This window comes from Mytilus trossulus, chromosome 6 (assembly GCF_036588685.1).
Source record: "Mytilus trossulus isolate FHL-02 chromosome 6, PNRI_Mtr1.1.1.hap1, whole genome shotgun sequence".
Classification (NCBI taxonomy): domain Eukaryota; kingdom Metazoa; phylum Mollusca; class Bivalvia; order Mytilida; family Mytilidae; genus Mytilus; species Mytilus trossulus.
The window spans coordinates 37,875,206-37,902,629 of NC_086378.1; the positions used below are offsets into that span (position 1 = coordinate 37,875,206).

General features: G+C 32.1%; 1 protein-coding gene across 1 annotated transcript; it reads right to left on the reverse strand.

Moving 5' to 3' along the window:
• Positions 1-1,414: 1,414 nt before the first annotated feature.
• LOC134723415 (uncharacterized) lies at positions 1,415-17,490 on the reverse strand. Its single transcript, XM_063587031.1, has 3 exons — positions 17,389-17,490; positions 10,660-11,097; positions 1,415-4,703 (listed from the first exon to the last, which is right to left on the reverse strand). Exons 1-3 carry the CDS (start codon positions 17,444-17,446, stop codon positions 4,318-4,320), a joined length of 882 nt encoding a protein of 293 aa, XP_063443101.1. The 5' UTR covers positions 17,447-17,490; the 3' UTR covers positions 1,415-4,317.
• Between the last annotated feature and the right edge of the window lie 9,934 nt (positions 17,491-27,424).

Genomic DNA, 27,424 nt, shown 5'->3' on the forward strand with positions numbered 1-27,424 from the left:
ATTATGATTAATGATAATTATTTGCGCTACGAATCATAGATTTTTATGTCATATACCGTGTAACGTTAATGATAAAATTTGTTACTTTTTTTTGGCTGTAGAGCAAATTAATTTAGGACATTAAAATTGTAATAATTGTAAAGAAAACTACCATTATAAGTTAATACGACAACCACCTATTTAATCTAAAGTTTATTGGAATCGTGAAACGTCGGCAGTTCAAAAGTCTACGAATGTTTGCTCAATCGGACAGATGCATTTTGATTTTGACTTTTATATTAAGGAAATCTATCATTGTATGATCTCACAAAATAGCTTTGTATCTGTAGTGCTAGTTTGTTTGTTTTTTTTATGATTTTTTGCTGATTTGCTTTTGACGGATGAGTACACAATTTTATACGACGGCCTTTTTTAAAAAGCGGTATGATTAAAAACTAATCATATGGACACGTATCTACAGTCCTTGTAAATTTTAGAACAGAGAGAATCTATAAGATATTGATGTACATCTGAATATAATAGAAAACAGTTTAACTAAAAAAAATTATTACGCACCTCTTCTTCTTCCAAATGATTATAGGTTTGTTGACATTGATCAATATGGGACATGCAAGACAGAAAAAAGAAAAATATCAATAACTATTATTTTTTAAATGAATAGAAAGCAAAGATAATAGTCAATGCTGTGAAACTGTGTCATGATGACATTTCTGCTATAAAAAGAACTGTACAAAGTTTAATTTCAATCCCATGCTGTTTTGTTGTTACTTACTTTAATGTTTCACATTACAAATGGAGTTTTAAAAGATCCGATAGTATTTTTATTTTTGATTTTGTAAAAGACGGGATATGATGATTAAAAGATGATTGTTAGTTGCTTAGCGTTCGTTCTCAAATACTAGTGAAAAGTTCATCTGCGGGACGATTCATTTAGTATAAAACAGTTATCCTTTTATTATGTTGATTTTTCCTTTTTCCCACATAGACATGTTCATTTGCAATACGTGTGTGCAGTGAAAGAAAGATACATATGTCAATTGTCTTACTTTCATGTTTCATGGATAAATAAACAGTAGTAAACCGCTGTTTTCTAAATTTTTATAAACAACTCCGTCATATAATTCCTCTAACTTTACTGAGGGTTTCACCACCCCAGTAGTCAACACTTCTGCGTTGACGTGAATTATCAGTGATATGGTCATAATTTATAAATTAACTGTTCACAAAACTTTGAAATACTATGGCTTTTCAACCTCAGTAAAAGATAACCATAGCTGGGTTGGTTTGTTTTAGTTTTTTTTTTTATCCCCAATGCTTTTCAACTTATATAAAAAAAATATTAGGTTAAAAAAAAAGGCAATGTTTTAAGATTTTATTTGAAAACGCAAACACAGATACATGTGTAACAGCGGTATCAATAAATTCATAAATGTGGAAATAACAATTACATATAAAAACATTTCAACACTTGTTAACATTTTTGATAAACACAGAAAATTGCATACACAGGTGTTCACTATATATTGAAAGCAGTCCCTTTTATTAGGATTCACTGTAACGTAGGTAGGTAAACAATAAAACTTTAAGGATGTTTGCTTGTAATGTTTTCGAATTTTTGTCAGATTTTCAGAATCCTCTAGTTTTATCCATTTGAAAACCTTTAACAAATTGTCCATTGACCCCCTATTTCTTTTCATAAATCTGTTACATGTTTAATGATAAGCCATCTGTAAAAGTCCTATAAAATTTTAATTCTTTTTGAGAACTTAAACTTGTCAGTGATAAAGCTACGAAAAGTCATGAGAGAACATTTTCCCGCCAAAATTTCAATGGCTAATATCTCCAAAACAAGCACATTGACATATATATTTTGTTTTCTCTTTTAATTCCTTTATTTATCCCCTATCAATATAAACTAGTGTTTAAAAAAAAATATATTTAAAAAACGAGAAGCGAACTCCTCTATTTCGGTAAATTTTATCTTCTTCAAATTTCGTATGGGAGACAAACATGTGAATTTCCTTAAAATATGTGATCCAATGCCTAAATTATATATGAAGGTAAGGAAGCTTTCTAAAGAATTTTATTTCGACATCAATTTAAATCGTCCATGTCATCAAACTTTTATATCAGTATACCACGTTTTAACTCTCTGATTATAAAGTATGAACAATTTACAAGAGTAGCCCATTTGATTATAATTCAATGCCAGTACAGAATTATCCCATTTAAGGTTTAGTTATGTAATTGGCTTTAAAGCATAAATCTATACAATAAAGAACAAAGTTTTGATGCATTATTCACAGTTTAACAATATATAAAATCAATCTAACTTTCACCTTTACCTCCAGAGGAAATCTTCCAATTCCTTCATAAACCATGCGTAGTGTTGCTAACTTGCCGTGTCCTTTTGCAAAACTTCAAGTGAGTCTGTTGCATTAAATTTGTTTGATTGTTATCTCATTTTTTAAATCGTATCTGTGACGTATCCTTAATTTGAGTAAAGACAAGTACGATAGACACTGCAATAATTTGACTAGCAAGCTCGCAATACTCTTCAACTTAAAACAAAAGATACCACAGCTTGCTGTGTTTTTGTTTTGATGTCATTAAATGTTCTAAGCATTTTGCTTTACTTTATTTTGGTTGCGCCAAACGGATAGTTTAGTTTAAATAAATTTATTTATAGTGGATTGGGAAACATGTATTGCAACTTATATTAACCCCTTTCCACTTTGCGGGTGAGAGGGCTGCCTTGTAGCAACATTAGCTAAACGGATAGAGTGCACAAACGATAAGACAATATTTAGTTACACGTGTGGCCAAGTTAATTGAATGTTATTATACTGCAATCAAAGTATAATATCAATTGCCATAAGCAGGTGATATGATAATTAATATTATTATACTTCACGTTAAAATGCAATATTTTGATTGGCTTATACGAGGGTGTTAATTTACTCTATCACATAGCTGAGAGGGTGACAATTTTTTTCAATGTTACCCTCTCGTCCAGACCAATCAAAATCGACAATTTAAAAGACAATGAATTGAATTTACATCAAGTTATTGAATACAGTGCTTAAGTTTTACATTTTGGCTCAGATTTTATTATTTAACTGTCAAAATAAAAAAATTAAAAAAACTTGCTTAATTTTGTTGTTTTTTCGAATACCCATAACGTTGTTATGTACGTGACGTCATAGAAAAATACTTTTAAAATAAAATTAATCTGTAAAAGACAATAATGATATAATATTCAGTATAATAAATTAAATAACACATAGCTGAGAGGGTGATAGAGCAGATTGGTACCCCTCGAAAAAGCATTCGCCGCGGTTGACAATGTTTTCTCGGGGTACCAATCTGCTCTATCACACTCTCATCTATGTGTTATTTATATACTTTTTAATTGTGTCTCGCATGAAATAAAATAAGGTTTTGTCTTTGAAAAATAAATCATTTACTTGAATGTCTTTTTAACAGTTTTGTTTTGGTCCGAAATGATTAGTTATTGCATTTACAATGATCAAACTGCGAAGTTTCAACTTTTGCAAAACAAATAGGGGGCGATTAAGAAATTGATACTATTTATTGACACCTGTCTATCTTTGTATATTGACCTGTACGTGTCGAAATGACAACAATATTAAAAAAAGGTAGAAAAGTAAAAACAAAATTACATAACTTCTTAAAAACTAAAAAAAATAAACGTCATCAACCACGGAAATAGAAAACAATCACTGTCATATTTCTGACTTGGTATAGTCTCCCACTTCTATGGCAGTTATTCATAGTTCCGTTATATTGAGTGGGTAACCCAAACAGACGTAATTGGTTGATTTGACAGTAATTGGGATCCAGTAGCCAAAATTGTGTAAACGTGCATTACATACATACAACTCAACGACTAAAATACTGAAACGAAACATTCAAATGGATCTAAAATTAAAAAAGACGTAAAGAAAAAGGTGTTGTTGTGATATTAAAGTTGACAATACCAAAGAAGTTTTAGTAGGAAAAAATAAATTGACAAAAATGCAGATAACTAAGATCTCTTTTTGCATTGAAATGGGGGAAACGTTTGTCATATTTTATTATTATTTCGCAGTCAAGAACTTGATTTAAAGAAAATAGCACCGTACTTCTGTTAAAGATCGGGGTAAATAGTGCAGATGATATATGTACGAATTGTAGTAATCTAGCAGCATGTTAATTTTGTGCATGAACATGCTTAGCAGATGTCAATTCAAGGTAATTTCAGCCTTTCCAAGTAAAACTGCACATTGATATTTTACAACAATATTTTTGATTGATTCAGCGTTTATAAATTTGTTGTGCTGCTTTGAACAAATTAATAATATCAGACCCGAAAATTAAAACGACGATTGTGACCAGAAATAGTACGCCGACTGAACCAATCGATTTTGCAGAAGGACGATTATCTGGTGCAGATATTTTTGTACGTAAATATGCTGATGTGTTGGTCTTATCGATTGTTAAATTTTTTCGCAAATTTTCAAGTTCATCAGTAAGAATCACTCGTATTTCATCCAATGTAAGATTTAAGTTTTTAAGATAGAGCCATTTACTATTCGGGACCCGCGAACATGGACACATGCAGACTTGGTTTTCTTGAGTACTATCGCCAACTGTGGTAGTTGTTTGTTGAACTGGAATATTGCATCCGTCTGGAATTGAAACTAAAAGAAAAAAATTAAAAACGTTATAGTAAATATTTAACAAAATTCATAGTAACAATCATAGTAAGAAAGACTGTTTCTTATGGAATCAAAGTAGTGCTATACATTTTCTTTTATTTTTTTGTTATATCGCAAACATTTTGCTCTTTTTCACAAACTTTTGCCAATAATTTTCGCTTTTTAATTTTCTTGTTTTCACTACTTATTGGTAATCTGATTATGTCTGGTTTAACAAGCTTTGCCTTAATCAGATTTTAATTCCATATTCAACTTTGCCCTTCTATCGGAATCAAACTAATGTTTAGTTTTTTTCTTTTTATCCCACCACCTTTTCCAACAAACAAAAAATCGAAACTAAGAATAATGTTATATTAGGAATTCATTTGTTGTATTGTATGACCGTTTTTCGCGGTCAAATATTCAGTTTTGAAAACATATTCGAAACTAAGAATAATGTTATATTAGGAATTCATTTGTTGTATTGTATGACCGTTTTTCGCGGTCAAATATTCAGTTTCGAAAACATATTCGAAACTAAGAATAATGTTATATTAGGAATTCATTTGTTGTATTGTATGACCGTTTTTCGCGGTCAAATATTCAGTTTCGAAAACATGTTCGAAACTAAGAATAATGTTATATTAGGAATTCATTTGTTGTATTGTATGACCGTTTTTCGCGGTCAAATATTCAGTTTCGAAAACATATTCGAAACTAAGAATAATGTTATATTAGGAATTCATTTGTCGTATTGTATGACCGTTTTTCGCGGTCAAATATTCAGTTTCGAAAACATATTAGAAACTAAGAATAATGTTATATTAGGAATTCATTTGTTGTATTGTATGACCGTTTTTCGCGGTCAAATATTCAGTTTCGAAAACATATTCGAAACTAAGAATAATGTTATATTAGGAATTAATTTGTTGTATTGTATGACCGTTTTTCGCGGTCAAATATTCAGTTTCGAAAACATTTCAACACTGACGCTTCACATATGCCTAGTACAACAGGTAACATTTTCGAGGAGGGATTATCTCAAGATGTTCAATGAGCAGAGGCACATATTTATCTAATTAACATTTTGAATAATGTATAAAAACATTATTTTCAATTATTTTATTAATTTACTGTCGCTGTATTGAAGCTGAAAATGATCAACCTTCGTGTATTCTTTTATAAAATAAAAGGGGATGGCTTTGTGTATGTAAGCAGAACTTTACACAGAAACTGACTGAACTGTCAGGATTATATTGCGTTAAATCGTGAAAATGGAAGGCATTATAGGGATGTCGCGCTTTCAATTTAGCTCTTGAAAACTGAGAATTGATCCTCATTGCAAAATTGCGATCCTCATTTCCTCACTGCGAAACATATTTTTATAAAGGAAGTCATTATACATACAGCTTAAGGGTAAAGACATAAATACGAAATATAGAAATGATTCAATAACTGGGATAAGGGAAAAAGACCAGTGCTCTTATAAAAATCCGTCTCCTTAAATTCAAAAAAAATTACTAGCTATAATTACATGCTGCATAGCAAACGAATATAGTCAATGATTACAATAACATAGAGAGAAATATTTTAAGTTTATTTATATATATGTTGTGTACATTTTATTATTTTGTACTGGTTATTACTTGTACAAAAACTTGTACAGATACAATTGTACAAGTAATTACCTGTACAATTTTTTGGGAGAAAATGATAATAACTTGTACAACTCACTATCTTTAAGTTATATTTGTTTCTTTTTATTTAAAAACTCTTCTCTTATGGGTTTTTTGTCGTATTTTTGAAATTTGTATTGTGTTTGTTTTTCTTTTCTTATTTTCAAGTGTATAACTTTTTACACCACTGGGTCGATACCACTGCTGGTGGACGTTTCGTCCCCGAGGGTATCACCAACCCAGTAGTCAGCACTTCGGTGTTGACATGAATATCAATTATATGGTCATTTTTATAAATTTTCTGTTTACAAAACTTTTGAATTTTTCGAAAAACTAAGGATTTTCTTACCCCAGGAGTAGATTATCTTAGCCGTATTTGGCACAACTTTTTGGAATTTCGGGTCCTCAATGCTCCTCAACTTTGTATTTGTTTTGGCTTTTTAACTATTTTGATCTGAGCGTCACTGATGAGTCTTATGTAGACGAAACGCGCATCTGGCGTATAAAATTATAATCCTGGTACTTTTGATAACTTTTACACCACTGGGTCGATGCCACTGCTGGTGGACGTTTCGTCCCCGAGGGTATCACCAACCCAGTAGTCAGCACTTCGGTGTTGACGTGAGTATCAATTATATGGTCATTTCTATAAATTTTCTGTTTACAAAACTTTGAATTTTTCGAAAAACTAAGGATTTTCTTACCCCAGGAGTAGATTACCTTAGCCGTATTTGGCACAACTTTTTGGAATTTCGGGTCCTCAATGCTCCTCAACTTTGTATTTGTTTTGGCTTTTTAACTATTTTGATCTGAGCGTCACTGATGAGTCTTATGTAGACGAAACGCGCGTCTGGCGTATAAAATTATAATCCTGGTACTTTTGATAACTTTTTACACCACTGGGTCGATGCCACTGCTGGTGGACGTTTCGTCCCCGAGTGTATCACCAACCCAGTAGTCAGCACTTCGGTGTTGACATGAATATCAATTATATGGTCATTTTTATAAATTTTCTGTTTACAAAACTTTGAATTTTTCGAAAAACCAAGGATTTTCTTACCCCAGGAGTAGATTACCTTAACCGTATTTGGCACAACTTTTTGGAATTTTGGGTCCTCAATGCTCCTCAACTTTGTATTTGTTTTGGCTTTTTAACTATTTTGATCTGAGCGTCACTGATGAGTCTTATGTAGACGAAACGCGCGTCTGGCGTATAAAATTATAATCCTGGTACTTTTGATAACTTTTTATTAGTATTGCTTTTGAAATGTTAGAAGTTTACAGGATGTGATACGACGAACAACTAATTTGATGATTTCAGAGCGACTTTTTTTCAAAATACACTGTTCACACATCTGAATAAAAAGTCTAATAACTTCTCTGCTTATATTTGCAAATTGTTTGTTTTTTTACTCCTTATATGTTGTGTGGATGCCTCCATAACCAACTCCAGAATGTGCAGTTCTAATCAACGGGTAAAGTTCATCTACTGTACAATAATATTTTTTTCAATTCCTGCTTCACTCAAAACAACATACTGCCTTAAGAAATATCTTTGAAGAGCAGTCTTTTGGGAACTTAATTTTGCTTCCTTTGCATTACCAATAGCCTCTCTGTATCTTACACGTGTAAATATTGAATTATTAGAAGATTTATTGTCATCACACAATTTAATTATTTTATCGTGAAATTTCTTTTCTATACTGTTTCACATCTCTACACTTTAGTTTTGACCACTAAACTGAACAGTTTTGCTCATAAATATGATATATAAAACGTACTCACTTATTGAGAGTTTATATCTTTAGGCTAAGTAATGAATTATTTGTTAAAAGCGAAACGATTTGTTGTGAACATCAAATAGGCCAAGGTAAAATAATGATTTGTACAAGTTATTATCTTTTTCTCAGTAAAAATTGTACTAGTAATTACTTGTACAATTGTATTTGCACAAGTAATAACTTGTATGATGGCATCATACAAGTAATTACTTGTATAAATTTTTTGTACAGGTAATAACCTGTACAAAATAATAACATGTACACGACATGTATATATAAAAATAGCAAAGGAAGGAGGTGAAATGTGTTTTAGAAAAATAACATTGTTATTAAAGAATGAAAAAATATTTCATTTTATAGGGGAGAAAGTTTACTGAAAACAGGAAAGTACATTTAATGATGTTCAATAGCTATTTTTTTTTAAATACAAATGGCATATAAGGATTGTAATGGTGCAATGTGGATAAATTTATCGGTTTTCAAGAGCTTAATTGACAGCGGGCTATCTCTACAATGCCTTCAATTTTTACGATTGTAAAAAATTACCTAGAATAATGGAAAGATAGTTTTGACGAAGTAAAATCCTGACGGTTAAAATAAAATTGGAGACTAATATATAAATACTTTTTATTGTTATCCTTACTATAACATCGAGTATAAGCATTGAATTTCTGAACGAGAAAATATGACTATTTAAGAACTTAATTTTTACACCACTGGATCGATGCCACTGCTGGTGGACGTTTCGTCCCCGATGGTATCACCAGCCCAGTAGTCGGCACTTCGGTGTCCTCAATGCTCTTCAACTTTGTACTTGTTTAGCTTTATAACTATTTTGATTTGAGCATCACTGATGATTCTTATGTAGACGAAACGCGCGTCTGGTGTATTAAACTATAATCCTGGTACCTTTGACAACTATTTACACCACTGGATCGATGCCACTACTGGTGGACGTTTCGTCCCCGAGGGTTTCACCAGCCCAGTAGTCAGCACTTCGGTGTTGACATGAATATCAATTATATGGATTTTTAATAAATTACCTGTTGACAAAACTTTAAATTTTTCTGAAAAACTAAAGATTTTCTTATCCCAGGAATCGATTACCTTAGCTGTATTTGGCACAACTTTTTTGAATTTCGGGTTCTCAATGCTCTTCAACTTTGTACTAGTTTGGCTTTATAACTATTTTGATTTGAGCGTCACTGATGAGTCTAATGTAGACGAAACGAAACGCGCGTCTGGTGTATTAAATTATAATCCTGGTACCTTTGACAACTATTTGATGAATAAAAATATAATTGTTTGCTTTATAAAACGTAAAATACACTTGTCAAGGTTTTTCTCTTTCAATTATAAGTATGTAAATTTGACAGTATATATTGGAATTCAGTCGGCTCCAGAATCCTTTAAGTATATATATTTGAATTTCAATAAAATCTAGTAGAAATTGGAATTCTGATTTACACTTGTGTCAGACAAGTACAAAACAGAATTCCAAATATCCATTTGTAAAAAATTGTGATTTCCAGATTGTACTAGGAAGATCTTTGATTATACTATAGATGACAACAACAAAAAAAATATTTTTTTAATTTTCTTTCTAGTAAGCCCAATTTATCAAACTTGTCTGAATTAAAAAAGAAAATAGGTGCATGCGAAGCACTTGAAGAGTATAACAGCAATCTAATGTGCACGTGTTCCATAATATTTGATAACAAAAAATATAGATACCTATGCATATGTAGATATTGTTAAACACTTCAATTCTGACAAATTGTGAATAATCGGAAGGACATTTTGACCAAAATCGAAATTTTATTGGAAGTCTTTCAAATGTTGTCTAATAGGTTAGGTTCAATTCATTTATATTGATTATTTCTTTCGATACAATTTTTTTTTAGAAATACAACAACATTTTCAATGTCTTCAAATTAATATTCAGAAGACAATCTTGCTACTTTTTTACACACAATCTGTTCCCTAATTCCTATTCATGTTGTAAAGTAAAAATTATTTGCTTATCGAAATACCATTAAAAAAAAGTATAAGCAGATGGTGCTTAATTTAAAGAATTTCCAAGAAATTTATATATTTCACATATGTAACGAAAAGTATTGAAAGTGGCATTGTATCTTCCTAAATTTGTAGATATAAGAAGATTTGGCATGTATTATTCAGTTTTCCTTCTCAAGTGGATTAGTAAAAATAAAAACAAGTGTATATTAAGGTCCAGAATCTTATTACTTGTAACTACTGTTTTAGTAATATTCTAGATCCTACTCAAGTACAATCAAGAATCCTCTTACGGCTTCAAATGTTTACTAGCAGATATTGGAATTCAGATTTGTATAAGACGAATTCAGTATCCTACTGAATTCCAATTCGTATCATAACATAAATATTACTTCAGTTATTGGTAAGACTGTTTAGTTCCTTTAATATCAGTTAATATGATAAAACAAAATAATGTAGGGAAAAGGACTTTATAAAAATACATACCTTCTGTGTTGAAGTGCCAATCTGCAGATACGTCACCTGCTGTTGTAACTGCAATTTTCTTTACAGGTAAAGGAGAATCGTCATTCAAAGTCATAGATTTAAATGGTGTTTTGGCGTATATAGTGCCATTGTTCCACCTGATCGTAAAGTTTTTGAATACATTTGTAGTTCCTCCTAAATAATTGAAGACCTCAAGACCACTGGGAGGGCATGTGGTGTTTAGCTCACCTTTCTCCTTTCTGATTGTTGAACACAGATCCTTTATTCCAAATGCTATTTCATATAGAGGCTCTGAATCGTCATTTCCAGAGAGTAATGCAATGAAAGCATTTTTTTTACCTCGAATCTGGAAATTCATTTCTCCACAAATATAAGAAAACGGTTCTAGGTTCTCTAAAACTGTGTATTCGTAAGTTCCATTCGTTGTTAAATAGATATCTGTAATTCAAAAATCATCTATTGGATTGAATTTATTTCGATATATATGAGTGGCATGTTTCTGTTTAATGATATTAATTACTTTTAAACAAAATATGTCGAAATTGATTAGTAATGTTTCTAGATTCCAATTAACCTATTTTAATGGCAACTGCCTCCTCTAATTTTTAACAAAAAGATAATAGAAGTAAAAAGAGTGACGCAACCTTTTTTTTCTTTTTGCATATACTTAGTAAAAAAAAGAAGGATATGAGGTATCCATCCATGACACAAAACCAGTATATGCACCGCAAAACAAAACTCACACAAAAAGAAACGGAACAACGCTTTTATTACTGTACTTCACCTCAAAGTCACAGTGAGGCCTTCATTACGGAGCAAAACAAATCTCACATCACTGCACGTTTGTTGTTATGAAATCTAAATTCTTAATGTGAATTGTTTGTTGTCTGATTGATGGTAATACTACATCTTCTTGCGTTCAGATTGACAAAACTATTGAAAAATTAAAGATGGGGTTGAAAAATATAGGTTCAAGAGAATGTGCAAAATATTTTAGCAGCACTCTATAATTACAATATGTATGGTCTATTAACATGTTGATGATACTTTTCGAGGAACATTTATTTTTATTGTTTTAAAATTTATACATGTGTATGTGTACTAAAAGTAAATGTTGATACAACTAAGGTCGGGGCTATTTGAAGGACACTCCAAGAAGGACGAAAGATACCAGAGGGACAATCAAACTCATAAATCGAAAATAAACTGACAACGCCATGGCTAAAAATGAAAAAGACAAACAGACAAACAAAAGTACGCATGACACAACATAGAAAACTAAAGAATAACAACACGAACCCAGACTGTCATTTAATTTTCTAATTTAAATAATTGATAAAAAAAAAAACTGGATATGTTTAATGAATTTTATTACGAAGTTTTAACTCATGTTTTATCTTGAGTCATTTATCATGATTTGACTATGAACAATGCTTAAAAGTTTTAACAAAATCGGCCAATTTACATAAAAAGAAACTTAACTTTAATGAATCTTTTTTCTTGTGTATTTTTATTAATATTGAAATAGGGGCTATAGTAATTGGCCGAACATCTGATATACAGAAACCAATGACAACTACTGAATTAGAACAGGCACATACATAATGCGGCGGGGTCACAATTCAGTCTGATCATTCAGTTCATTCATGCAAGTTTGCATTATTTTTAAAATGTACCTGATGACGCAAAGAAGAGTACACACCATACTGGATTTTGAAATTGGAAATAATGACACCTATTGATTGTAATGAAAATTAATTATATATTTCTTTATCAAGTCCCGCTTTCAGTTCGAATATTTCAACTCTGAACCTGGGCGTAGATGCAGATATCACCATCGTTATAATGCATTGAATACCCTTCATGAGTACTTGCTGAATTATCTTTTTTATATAAAAAAAAAAAACCCGCTGAATGTTTATTACATCCACGACACTACAACTTTTAAAACTATTTCTTTGTACACATGATGTTTTGAAACTCCGGTCACGTATGCCCATTCTAATGGATACAAATTCACAGCTGTGTGCATTTCGAATACTGTTCATTAAAGACTTATAACCCTGTTGTCATTATAAAAAAAGGGATAAATCGGAGAATCAATCCTTTCTAAAAAAAATCTTTTACAAACAAAGGTCTTGAGACCATCAATTTAGGCAATATCCTCCTAAAAGTTAAGTCTTTACCGCATGGCGAATAATCATTGACCTACAATTATGTGTTGCAGAACCGAATCTCACTATCTAAAAGTCTTAGGCCCCAGATTGTTCCAGTACAAGTTGCGTGACTTAATCATTGTCAAGGACACTTCGAAACGAAATATTTAATTAAAGGATCAAATGATTTAAACTGCAAAGTACAACATTTAAATACTAATGAGAATTCAGGTATTAGAACAAGCCAATGCGCAAAACGTGAAAAAGAAGATGTAGCTGCTACTTTTTCCCAAGTTTCTTTCTTTGCAAAAGGTCTTCCTCCTACTTTCATTTCAAATATGTTATAACGTTGTTGTTCAATCAGATAAAGACCCTGACAATATCGTTGTTATTTGTATCACAATATATCAACGGAATCAATATATCAATATATACAAGAATTCAGTTATGATACCTCCTTTGAAAACCCAACATATATTCCAACAACTTATATTTAAATGAAATAATGATAAATCAAAGATTGGCTGTATGTTCCTTTGAGATTTCAACAATCAACAAAGAACTGGATCTTCTTTTACCCTCCTGGATACTACAATTTCCGAAATAATCTTACACATAATGTTGTAATGCTGGATCGGCCTACTACCATTTCAACATCATTAATAAATATTTAATAGGCAACCAAACAGGGCTTCAGCGTTACTGTGAATTTAAAATTGAGAATGGAAATGGGGAATGTGTCAAAGAGACAACAATCCGACCACATAACAGACAACAGCAGAAGGTCACCAATAGGTCTTCAATGCAGCGAGAAATTCCCGCACCCGGAGGCGTCCTTAAGCTGGCCCCTAAATAAATATATTTATACTAGTTCAGGGATCATGAACGCCATACTAAACTCCAAATTATACACAAGAAAAATAACAACAGACTACTAGCAGTTAACTGACATGCCAGCTCCAGACTTCAATTAAACTGATTGAAAGATTATGTCTTCATCATATGAATATCAGGCACAATCCATCCCGTTTGGGGTTTAGTATCATACCATCATAACATATATGAGAAGAACACAACCCGTGTCATGCCAACAACTGTTTTTAGATAAATGTGTTTAGTTCCGATGCAAAGACCCAAATTGTGACCCTGTAAGTGAATCAATATTAAAGCCAAAATATGCAATCTTTAATGACCTGACAACAGTATCATAACTATATCCCTTCTTAAAAAGTCTATTTAAAGGTTTTGTTAGCTTCTGCGGTGAATACTGTCAGTTTTGTGCTTTATAAAAAATATTACCATAAAAGATTGGATGTGAAATACCTGAACGTACAAGAAGTCTGCATGTAGAGTTATATTTACGAATGATGTCCTTGTACCGATGATAGAATTTAGTAAATTGTTTGACTAGTTTGTGATATCGAAAACCCTTGTGTAATAATTTTTCAGTAATACGTAAATTTCTCTCGTTAAAATCTAAAACGTTGTTACATAAACGAGCGAATCGTACAAGTTGGGATATATAAACACCATAAGATGTTGACAAGGGAACGCCACCATCTAAAAATGGATAATTTACGATAGGAAATGAAAAATCATCTCTTTTATCATAAATTTTAGTATTAAGCTTCCCGTTTATGATATAGATATCAAGATCGAGGAAAAGGCAGTGGTCATTGTTAGTATTAGCTTTATTTAAAGTAAGTTCAACAGGATAATTTGCTTTAGTATATATACTGAAGTCGTCATTATTGAGAGCCAATATATCATCCCAATATCTAAAAGTATTATTAAATTTTTGTATCAGATGTTGTTTCGATGGGTCTTTGCTGATTTTTGTCATAAATTGTAACTCATAGCAATACAAAAAACAGGTCCGCAATAAGTGGTGAACAGTTAGTCCCCATTGGAATTCCGATAACCTGACCATATACGGAATCCCCAAAGCGAACAAAAATGTTATCTTGTAAAAATTCAAGGGCTGATATAGTATCAAAGCATGTCCAATTAACATAGTTCTTTTGTTTATTGCTACTAAAAAATGACCTAAAAGAGTTTGAACATATATATTCTCATTCGGACTTTTTAAATGCCAATTTAATTAGATGTGTGAATTATTTCTTAATAAGAATGTGAGGAAAAGTGGTAGAAAAATCAAAACTTGGAACAGATTCAAAATCACTTATTTATCAAGCACTTCCTTCGAGTTTTTAACACTCCAAAAGTAATTAATTCCACTTTTTTATCTACTCTAGAAGAGGTGGGAATCACATATGGATACTACAAAAATAAACAGGTTTGTTCCAATTACAGTGCAAGATGCGTTCTCTCGTGCTATAGTATAAAACATTTGACTTCTTAATTCGTGCAATAAATTTCTGAAGACAAATTTATAGGATTAGTCCAAATTATTTCATTAAACAGAATGATAAGAGTAAAACACATATCGTAATTTGAGGGACAAATCAACCATACAAACCACTCGAAGGATCAAAACAGAAAGTTCACGAATACTGACATCGTCAAAATACAGGATTTTTTTTATTGACAACATTTATGTTATGTTTCGAGGTTGTGTTTTTCTACTGACAATCGGTAATCATAAGGGAACCAATTGAATGTCATTACTTTATTCTTAACCGGCAGACTTTCTCTATGAGCTTCAAGAAAATGACAAAAAAATAGCCGGATTCGCTTAAATGGAGGAGAATATGAAGATGTCTCTTGATTTTTTTCATCAGACATGTACGTTAAGAGCTGAATAATAAACCGTAGAAAAAATAGATGAAAAAAAAACCAATAGTTTTAAACTATTTTTAAGGAATATTTACATTCTTTTTTTCAAATTGAAAAGTATAAAGTAAAATCACCAAAAATAAAACTGAACTGCGATGAAATTTCAAAACGGAAAGTCCTTAATCAAATGTCAAAATCAAAATCTCAAACAAATCAAACGAATGGATAAAAACTGTACAGGCATTTTCGTATGTAGAAAATGGTGGATTTATAATCTTGTTTTATAGCTAGCTTAACCTGCCATCAATTGATGGAGAGCAAATTCTTTTAGTAGATTCATATTGGTAAAAGTCAGAAGAGATTACACAATATAAAGGTTGGGAGATTGGAATATTGGTGCAAACTTGAAACTCGAATAGAGAACTAATCAAACAAATTTTCCAAGTTCTGTAAAGCGGTATAACCTGGACATTGGACTGCTGCTGCAAATTTTATGAACTGTGACAGAAAAAAAACTCACAGACAGCTCATATAATAAATTTTTTTTTACATTGAGAGAGCACAGAACTCTCTCTGCACAAAATAGAAATGTAAAAACATGCATGATGCGGATATCCTCATAAACGAATCAAAGACAGAGCAAGACGAACCCCACCATAAAAACGGAATTATCTTCGATGCTCCGGAGTGGTAAACAGATACTGTTCCACACGTTGCACACGTCGTAGTGCTCATGTAAGTAAAAACTCGGAGATGGTCTAATTTGATAGGTCACATTTGAGGTAAAAAGAACATAATTGCAGTTATAATTGGAACATATATGCTGCCACCTGTGAAACATATATTCATTGTGAGCAGCAACCCTCCATCTAGGAAATCTTTTTTTGGAAATTATGCTCTAGAAAATTGTAACAACTGGGAGGTATATACTCATTGTGCAGGGGATGCTGCAATATTGCTACATCAAAAAGAAAAGTTCACAGTTTGGTAGCTGAAAACATCTCATGTGTCGTAGAGTTTTGTTTTCAACCGACTCTCATTGAACAAAATTTTTAATACTAGAAGATACTTAGATTGTATGTACTATAATAATTTTGGAATATTTTGGTATCCACATCTGATTCAGGTCGCCCTACACTAGTTTCACATAATGTTGAACCCTGGTTTGATTGCTGATGAAATTGATGGTAATAATTCAGAAAAAGGTTTCATGAAACCCCAACAAAATAACGTTGTTTGTAAGGACACTTACTTAAAAGTTTAAACATTCTTATTGAAACAAGTAAAAGTGTCTTAAAAAATATATGTGTACATAGATAATTAATCGTTCAGGTTTTGTAGCCAAGACGGGTCAGTTTGTGTCTTTCTTTTTCTTCAGCTTCTTAAAGAGGACCTGTAATTAATTCCTCATCTGCCGATTGCTCATACCGTTTTTCCTGAAAAACTGTTCAGAAGACTCTGGGCTCATATTAGGAATGAACATGTGGTAAAAATTGCAAATGTCATTCAATTTATGTATCTATGATGTGTTTTTTTTTCTCTCCAAATATTGTTATTGCCAATGCAACTTCTGTTTAATGGAGAAATTACCCCGCTCGATTTTGTTTTTTAAACCCTTCAAGTGTATTGTACTACCTTTAACATTATGAGACTTTTTTTATTTTACTTTCGTGTTCATGATTTCGATTCGCAAACCAGACCAACGACTGCAGTTTGGTCTTAAGCATATTTTCACAATGATAATATGATACTTGTACCATTTACACTTAAATTCAAGCTGATGTAAAGGATAACAATGGTTAAATTTACGTTATTATTTTATATATAAATCACTTACCTTCACAAAATATACACCCGAAATATCCAAAAATAAGAAAAATTAAAAAACTAATCATTATCCTTAAATGTTTCTACAATTCATTGCAACTCCTCATTCCACTTGTTTGTGATAGTATTGCATTATTGGTATTTAAATAAATAAATCATATACAGATAACGAGTCCAAAGTCGCAAGGGAATCTTTGTAATTATGTTTTTGTTTTTCGTTGACATACCAATGTAAATCTCATAGGCATTTGATATCATCATACTCTTCATGGAATCGATCCATTTATATGATAGAAATACAAGTCTAATAAAAAGAATTATATTGAACTTTTGTTTTGAACATGTTTTGATATTTAAAACGTATAAATCATTGGGATTTTTATCATATTTTAATATTTAATAAGCAAATTTTCCATTTTGAAATTAAATTTTCATTGTACTCGATTCATTTTCTTCTACTGTTACAATGCCAACTCCATTTTATCATTTCTAACAATGTGATAATTATATAATAAAACATGGTACCCTATGAAAGGATATTTTGGAAATAAATAATTCAATAATTGTTATGCATCAAAATGCATCATACAAATAATTTTTCTCTCTCAATAAATCGATATTTTAAAATATTTACACATGTCTCTTTCTACGGCTTTTAAAACTTAAAACTGAACGTGTTCGTGAGGAGTTTAATCGAAAATTTTGATTGCTTACATCTTATTTGTTGTATCTTAAAAGGCTTCTGATCTTGCTCCTAATTCTCTTTTTTTAAATAAAGATAAAAAGATAATTATGATCAATAACATTATAAGTATATACAACTTTTAAATATTTGACTCTACGTCAAAAACAAGATACGACCATCGCAGTCTTCACCCATTAATCACTTTAAGTTAAATAAAGTTAGTTATGTTCAATGAGTTGTTGACCAACCTAATTGATCTCGTTAGTCATAAATTAATCAGTTCTAACAGGTATGTTTTCATCACACAAGCTAATTAAAAAGCATCAAAGGTACTCAAATAAAAAGTGATTGTTTTTTTTCCATATATCCTATCTTTAAATCTTCACCTGATCCAAAACAACACTCATCAATTCAATAAATCAAAGTAGAATATGTAATGCATATACATTTTGTGATAAGTAACGAAAAGAACAAACACAAGTCACATTGAACCTACAAACTAGAAGGGAAATACGATGCTCGGTAAGGAAAACAGTTCTTGCATCAATAGTCAACAATCAATTTTACTAATTCATTGTATCTGAGAAGGAGAAAAGTCATAACTTTAAGTGTTTGTTTCTCGGACTTTAACCCAATTTCTAAAAAAAAATCCTCGAAAAGTGCATTGAAGCTGTACAATGGTTCGACAAATCCGATAGTCTCCGTACCTAACTTTGAATTATCCCAATGTTTAACGTTAATTTCTTTGGTAAGCTACAACGGACCCACATTTTCATAATGTTCAAAAACGAAAGTAACTGTGTATTTACTGTCTCCCTTTTCTTAGTCTTTTGAAGACTAAAAGCGCGTCTGTCTTACAAGAACAAAATAATCCTGGTATCAATGATGAGTTTATTATTTTTAAAAGGAAGATAATTCCATTCTTTAGGGGCAGAGTGAGAGTAAATGGTCATGTTTTTGCAGGAATCTTGCAAGGTTTTGTTCTGTATTTTCGTGAGTATCGATCTATATGGATTTGTACGGCTCCAGTCGTGTTCATTGCAATCTTTTTGTTGGTCATCACCATTTGTCTGCTTCTGTATGGGTTTGTATATTATTGCTACTGCAGTTCTGTTGGAACCCAATTTAAAGTCTTTATGTTTTATGCTGCTGCTGCTTAAATTTTATTTTTGTAAATGAAAATTAAAAAGATTGCAGTAGTTGTGTTTAATACAAATTAATTGGGAATTGATAGCCAGGGATGTGATGTTTTTTGAGGATTTTTACAAAAACACCGAACTCTGAAGTAATTTCAAATCGGAGAAGTCCACAAGGTCTGACAAAATCTAACGTCAAAAAAGAACCATCTAACTTCGTACAGACACTTTCCGAAGAAAATGATTAGGTGTGGGTAATACCTGGTTTATAGCTAGATAAACTTTCCACCTGTATGACTCTTTATTATATAGTTTCGTTATTGAAACAATTGTTGAGCAAACACAACATACATTATAGGTTTATTTGACAATAATTGGGATCCAGAAGACAAAAATGTGTAAACAAACATCACAGTCATACAAAACAATTGAGAAAATAAATTAAACGAACATACAAGTAGACCAACAAAGACGCCAACACACAAAGGTTGTAGTTTATTGTAAATTTTGAATTTGATATTGACACCAACAAAGATAGAATCGATAGAGTAAAACATGTAGCGCCTTGTCCCCTTTTTGTAGAAAAACTGTTTGTTTGAAGTATATACAACTTACAAAATACTTTCTACGTCAACTTCCAATTAGTTTTCATTTTAAAATACAAAAGTAAGTTAAATAAAGCGTCAAGATTGTTTCATTGTCAAAACATATAAAGCGCCGACGTATAACATACGTTTCCATGATGCCGCAATCGTAACCTCTTCAATATGTCTTTTGTGCTGGTTATATATAAAAAAAAAAAGATGTGGTATGATTGCCAATGAGACAACTATCCACAAAAGACCAAAATGACACAAACATTAACAACTATAGGTCACCGTACGGCCTTGAACAATGAGCAAAGCCAATACCGCACAGTCAGCTATAAAAGGCCCCGATAAGACAATGTAAAACAATTCAAACGAGAAAACTAACGGCCTCATTTATGTAAAAAAATGAACGAAAAACAAATATGTAACACCTAAACAAACGACAACTATAGTCTTTTATTATAGAAAACTTTCTTTGCATAGAGTACATTTGGCTACTCCGATGCGCTTTTCTGGATTATCCTGCATCTGAAACGTTTAATCCGACATAGTTATAGAGGAGAATGCATAAATACTTAAATTCTAGTGGAGTCTTGTGACCAAAAGAGACCTAGTATAGCTTATTTTTCCGCCTGAGGTAAGCTTTGCCTTAGGAAGTTTCTTGATAAATTCTTGATTTGTCAAAGGAGAACTTTAGAAAATTATATATCAAAAATCATGTCAGTACTTTAAAAGAACCAACTATTGAGCTGATGATATCCTCTGGAACTACAGAACTGTAGCTACTTTTGTTGTAGTTTTTTGTCAATAATATCTTTCCAGTCTGTCCTTGTGCGGATTATAATCAAAGAAATGTACATCTTTTTACAAGAAATCAAGTCAGCATCAAAGTCTCTACAACTCATAGAATGCTTGTTTACTGCTTGACCTATGCTTACGCCAAGAATTAAATGGGCTTTTCACATGTCTTTGTCTATTGGATGTTGGACTTGATTCAACAGATATGTTCGTTTTATTCGGTTCTTACATGGATATTGATGATATTTCCTTTTTACAACAAACTGTTAGGTAAATTAAAGATAATTAAACTGTTCTAGTGGAACATGCAGCCAAATGGAAAAAACAACATTTCTTAAATCACTGGGGATTACGAATGGCTGCCTGATATTAAAATCTTTAGTCAAATTATGTTTGTTCTTTTTTATTGATTATATCTGTAAGCAATTACAATCGGCAAATTACAACATATGCTATAAGATTTAACACGTAAACAAACTGAAGGGTACTGAATAACAAAATATGCGTGTTTTTGTGTGATTGTGTGATTGAATCGCTTGCTATCTTGCTGTCGAATGTCCTAAGAAGCCCAAGTGCAGATTGGATACCTTGATTTACAACGTATTTGGTCTGAGAAAAATACTAGTGGCTTAATGAAGTTAATACACTTTGCAGTGTTGAATTTGCAGTCATACCAGACTGGTTAAGGAAGTTAAATCTAAAGAAATTGTTAGCAGAACCACACTTGTTTTGGCATGTTAGAATTCAAGGACAAAAAACTATACAGCGACTTGTTAAAAGGCATATTTTTTTAGTTTACGAAGTGCCTATTTTTTTAGTTTTTGCATATACAAAGTGCGCCTTTGTTTTCTAGTGGCTCTAAATTATCAGTCCTAGGTATAACCCCTGTTTTCAATTCATTCACTAAGTATCTATCTCTGATGACTCTTATGTATAATAAAATAATACACGCCTTCCAAAATACTGATACGTTTAGCGGTTTTTATAAGACAGGAAGTCAAAAACTAACGTTAAGTTAGTATTTATATTGGTTCTGCATATACATTTCCCTACAAAACGTTCGATTTAACAAGCTTTAGACAAACTGGACTAAATATTTTTGGAGAGTATGATTCCTGCTATTCGTCCTTGCATCCTGTGAAAGTGAAGACCGATACCGTAATAAGAATCATATTGTTCATTCCCTGCATCGAACTATTAATTGTAAATTATCTATCTTGTAAGATATTATTTTGTGATGAAATTACCAGATCATCTGTTGTAAAACTATACCAAGAAAAAAACCATCTTAATTGTTTAAAGTGATAGTCAAAATTTACAGGTTTGTTTGTAATTAGCAACAGTTGAATATTTATGAAACAATTTCGAATAATGACTTCCAGTGCCTACTGTTGTTAAACTAAATACTGCATATCAAAAATATCGATAACATTGGATTAACTCTGCGGAAATACGTCATGACTGCATTGTAATACCTAGATCTCACCAGGTAGATATGAAAGTTGGGTCAAAATGGAAAGAAAGACCAGTGTTCGCTGTTGAATAAGTGTCGATTGCAATTACTTGAAGGCAAATTATCTATCAAACTTATTAGGCCATATCCATTTCATATCTGCAGTATAATTCCATATTTCATGATTACTTTAGGTACAACAATAATATGATTTATAGCACTGCTTGACAATAAACTGATTGCGAACTAAATGCTAAATTCCATATTGAGAAAATGTAACAAAAGGTTAATTTTTTTGGAAGGAGCTATTCATATATTTAAAAGTCAACTAAATGCATTAGTTTAATATGATCGATTTGAATAATGTGGGTTTCTTTTTATTTGTTTTTAATGTAAATTCCTACACATTTCTAAAAAGACATTTATTCCACTGATCATAAAAGGGCTAATTTGACTGTATAGTTATTTCTGTATAAAATAAAAGTGAATTAATTTAAAAACTAATACGAATAACGCAAAATACGATGCTCTGTTGAAACATTCTCCGTTTCGCGCCAATCCTTATACTAATATTATTTCAAGAAAATACACGTGTGTTGTCTATATACTGCTCTCTAAAGATGAAATATTAATTTTGTTTGACTAATTTGGCAGCCTTTTTTCTATAATTTGTATAATGTATAACTATCATTGAAAAGAAACAATTATTGATGGTCAACTAGTCACCAAGGATATTGCTTACTAACCAGTGATTTGGTACCAAGATGATTTTAACTATGTATTTTGACTTGTAACTTGCAATTCATATACTACGCAACTGTACCAACCATGAGGCCCCAAAACCTAAAGCAAAATTGATCATAGTCAGATCAAAGAACAGATCTTCATTCTTCTCGTGATTGAACGGTTCTACCCGTGTTGTAATTTCTGTATTTATTAATTGAACAGTTGTGGTTTTTCCCTTTGAAAAGATCACGAGAGCCATAGAAAGACAATTCCTCAAAACTAAAACTGTATACTTCTGTTACATGTAGAAGAAGTAATTTTATGACTAAACAATTTTTGCCAAAATGTGCGCATATGTGTGTTTGTGTTTTTCCTGCTCCTCCCAGATGTACTATCAAAATCGCGCAACTAGTAATAACACGACAGAGACGCACACAGGGTTATTGTCTTGGGTAGGTTTTATACTTTCTTTCTGAAAAAATATCCAAAATATATCAATTCAAAGTTAGGCAAATGATACCAAATGGACAATCAAAACTCATAAGTCAAAAATGAAATGACAACGCCATTGTAAAATGAGAAAATAACCAACAATTTTACAAATAAACACAACATAGAAAACTAAAAACTCACCCTACCAAAAACCGGGGTGATCTCAGGTGCATTGGTAGAGTAAGCATATCATGCTCCACATGTGCCACATGTAAACACAGACCCGGTGTAATATTTGGGAAAGGGATGACAGGACTGTACGTGGTTACGACAATTGAAACATATCTGATGCATCTGTGAAACAGATATTGCATACCGGTCAACCGACTTGTGATGCCGTCCGTAAAATTTACGATGGAAGGATTTTAATAAACAAATCTATTGTGGCAAGATGAGGTCATTTTAGAATTTTCGCGACTATTTTTTAAACAAAAACTAAAACCTTTCTGAATTTCGATTTATGAAATATTACGAGGTTTTAACAGGAAATGGTCGCTCCGACGATCAAACATATCAGATACTTTTATTCAGTGTAAAGTATTATGTAATAATTTTATACTGTAAATTTCCCAGAAGAACATAGTTTCCTCAAATTCTATTCTTATTTAAACAGTTTTACAAGGTAAAATAAACAATTCACAGACAGCGTTCTAACATCGCGTGTCATTAACTCTTTCGGATTGCTAAAAATTTCATCATCGTATCAACAGCTGTGTTAACGTTTATGGGCTTTATTCCATATTTTCTCCATTATTCCAAACATCATCATATGTGACATTTGAATACTCCAAAGCGACACTTTATAAATTTCACATGTTCGCAGCTCTTTACAGTATAAAATAAATTGGATCAAGTGTAAATTCCAGGGGTTCTTTAAGAACAAAAACCAAATAATTATTACACTGACAAATTTAAAGCATTTATTTATTTAGTCAAAAAAGGTTGGTATAAAGAAAGAACACCTTTGCGTGGCTTTGTACTTATACATTCCGTCATTGTTACTGGTTTATGAAAGTTTTTGTATGCTTATCCTCTATTTTGGCTAATATGCTTTGTCTTTATGCCGTTTTGTATTTCTTTGTTAATCCTATGAGAATATATTTTATTGCTTAAATTTGCAAAAAGGATGAGAGTGTGTGACACGTTAATAATAGTTTCTTTTGTTAATATGACGTTGTTCTGTACTTATACATTCCGTCACATTGTGTTATTGAGCTATGATAAATATTTGTTTAAGCTGGGGTCACATATTCACGATTTGTACTGCCGTCCTTGACAGGACCATTCCCGATTAAAATTTGTCAAAAGTCTCATCAAGATCCTGTGAATCGTGGATGGAAATTCAAACTTTAATTTCAATTTGTAAAACAAATGATTTAATCACGACAACAATCCGATATTGTTCAGGAAGAGTCGATATTCAATCGTTTCCAGGCGAATGTATCCCGATAATCCCTTCCTCAATCCGCTTCTAATCCAATTTGTATCTTTCGCCAGGTTAAATTCTACTGAGTCTGTTACGACTGCGTCCGGATTCTACCGAATGTAATCCGACAGTGACCAGACAGTGAATTGACGCTGACGGAAGTTATCCGTTCGAAAACAGTCGAAATAATCAGGATCAGCAGGTACTGTCGGAACGTAATCCTATCACGACCCGCTCTATCGCATTGCAAACTGCTTTATCTGATCTTAGTCGTATTGTATTTTGTAATTATCGGGACTCTGACGTGGGTATTATTGACGAATTTCGTATTAATAACGGGAATGTTCCGGAACGGTTTCGGCAAAAACGGTTCGCAATCGACAAGATATGGATGCAATCTGGACTCAATTGGCAGAAAAACACCAATGGAAAATTTCTCCAGATCATTACCGTTCCACATGACATTTGTTAGGAATTCGATTCGATACAGCAGAATCTGTCACGACATAGGCACGATTGTAATCCGACTAGACTAAATCGGCTGAGTTTTCCCGAATGTTAAGCTGGGGTCACACATTCACGATTGTTACTGCCGTCCTTAACAGAACCTTTCCCGATTAAAATTTATTAAAAGTCTGATCAAGATCCTATGACTCGTGGATGGAAATTCAAACTTTAATTTAAATTTTAAATTTTTTTTTAATCACGACAATAAATCTTTCGCCAGGTAAAAGTCGACCGAGCCTGTTACGACTGCGTCCAGATTCTACCGAATGTAATCCGACAGAGATCAGATAGTGACAAGACAGTGAACCGACGCTGACGGAAGTTATCCGTTCGAAAATTTGTCGGTACACTCGGGATGATCAAGTACTGTCGGAACGTAATCCTATCACGGTCCGCTCTACCGCATTGCAAACGGCTTTGTCTGGTCTCAGTTGTATTGTATTCTGTAATTTCGGGACTCTGTCGTGGGTATCATTGACGAATTTAGAATTAATAACGGGACTGTTTCGGAACGGTTATAGCAAAAACGGTTCGCAATCGACAAGATCTGGATGCAATCTGGACTTAATCGGCAGAAGAACAGCAATGAAAAATTTCTCCAGAACATTCCCGTTCCACATGACACTTGTTAGGAATTCGATCCGATACAGTAGAATCTGTCACGACATAGGCACGATTGTAATCCGACTAGACAAAATCGGCTAAGTTTTCCCGAATGTTACGGGACGCATATAACTGTCGGGGTGTTTTGCCGAACTATTCGAACCCTTCCTGACCAGTAGGAATCTGTGACGAACTAAAACGGCTGCGTTCAGACAATAATAGGACATTCCAGATAATTTAGGATACTAATCCGACTTTTTCACTTTTCGTGTCGTATCGCTGTCTGATCTCAAACTTGAGAAATAATAGGTGAGTTTTATTTTTATACTGCCTTGTTTGGTGTTAACTAGAGTTTATTCAATGTTTTGTTTTTTAAATTGACAATGGACTTTATGAGATCAAACCTCCCCCTATACCTCAAGCCAAAGTAGAAAAGTAAACGTATAACAATATGCATATTAAAATTCAGTTCAAGAGAAGTCAGAGTCTGATGTAAGAAGATGTAACAAAAAAAAATAAACAAAATAAAAATAAAATATAAATAACAAAGGTTGGTACCGCATATGAAAATAAGCAAATGCTAACTATGTTCAACTAACTTCCTGTTAATAATTCAGACTGAAAAAAACTGACAACGACGTATTATTATTATGAGCATACTATTAAAAATTTTGCAAATTACTTGAAACAATCAGTAAATAAAGGCAACAGTAGCATACCACTGTCCGAAAGTCATAAATCGATTGAGAGAAAACAAAATTAATCCGGTTAACAAACATAAACTCAGTGGGGGTAAACACATCAACTATAAGAGGAATTCTAACATGACGTCCTTCAAACGCTTTGAGTACACACCCGTGGTAAAATATGAATATATTGCTAGGGCTGTTCCAATTGTACTCCCACGTCATATGTATTTAAATGAATGAGCTACCCAACGTCATAGAACAACAACGCCAGAATATAAGCATTTTACGGGGAAATACACGCCTGTGAAACCGAAAATCATCACAACAAGAAAACGTAAACAAACGATGCTAAAATGTGATATAAGCCAAATGTTTTTTAAACATATAAGACATTTGAGTAAAATAAGAAAATAATTCATGGGGGCTTGCATATATCGTGATTTTACCACTGGTTGGCCCTTTATGACAAATATTTTACCCTGAGCGTTAGCGAGGGGTAAAATATCAACATAAAGGGACAACCCGTGGTAAAATCTAGATATATTCAAGCCCTCATGAATTATTTCAATTCTAATAGGACAAATACGGCAATTCTTTTTTATCAAAGCGCTCTAGGTAAAGGCAAATATTTACCGTTCTCATAAATAAACGCACTATTAAATTGACGTAAAAGAACGGAGCAAACTGAATAAGGGACATGTTTAACTATTTAAAATAACGTATTAAGATAGTTTTGGATGAATTTAAATGATAATTTACTTATATGTCTAACATGTATAAAAAAATGGCTTATAACACATTTTAGCATCGTTTGTTTACGTTTCCTTGTTGTGATGACTTTCGGATTCACAAGCGTGAATTTTCCCGAAAAATGCTTATATTCTTACGTCATCGTTCTATGACGTCGGGTTCCTCATTCATTAAAAAACATATGACGTGGG

What these genes read in the sequence shown, in the direction of transcription:
- LOC134723415 (XM_063587031.1), bottom strand. Translation starts at nt 17,446, where the DNA reads ATGATTAGTTTTTTAATTTTTCTTATTTTTGGATATTTCGGGTGTATA. An exon ending in CGGGTGTATATTTTGTGAAG is followed by an intron (nt 11,098 to 17,388) that starts GTAAGTGATTTA and finishes TTTGAATTACAG; the next exon opens with ATATCTATTTAACAACGAAT. An exon ending in TTGGCACTTCAACACAGAAG is followed by an intron (nt 4,704 to 10,659) that starts GTATGTATTTTT and finishes TTTTTCTTTTAG; the next exon opens with TTTCAATTCCAGACGGATGC.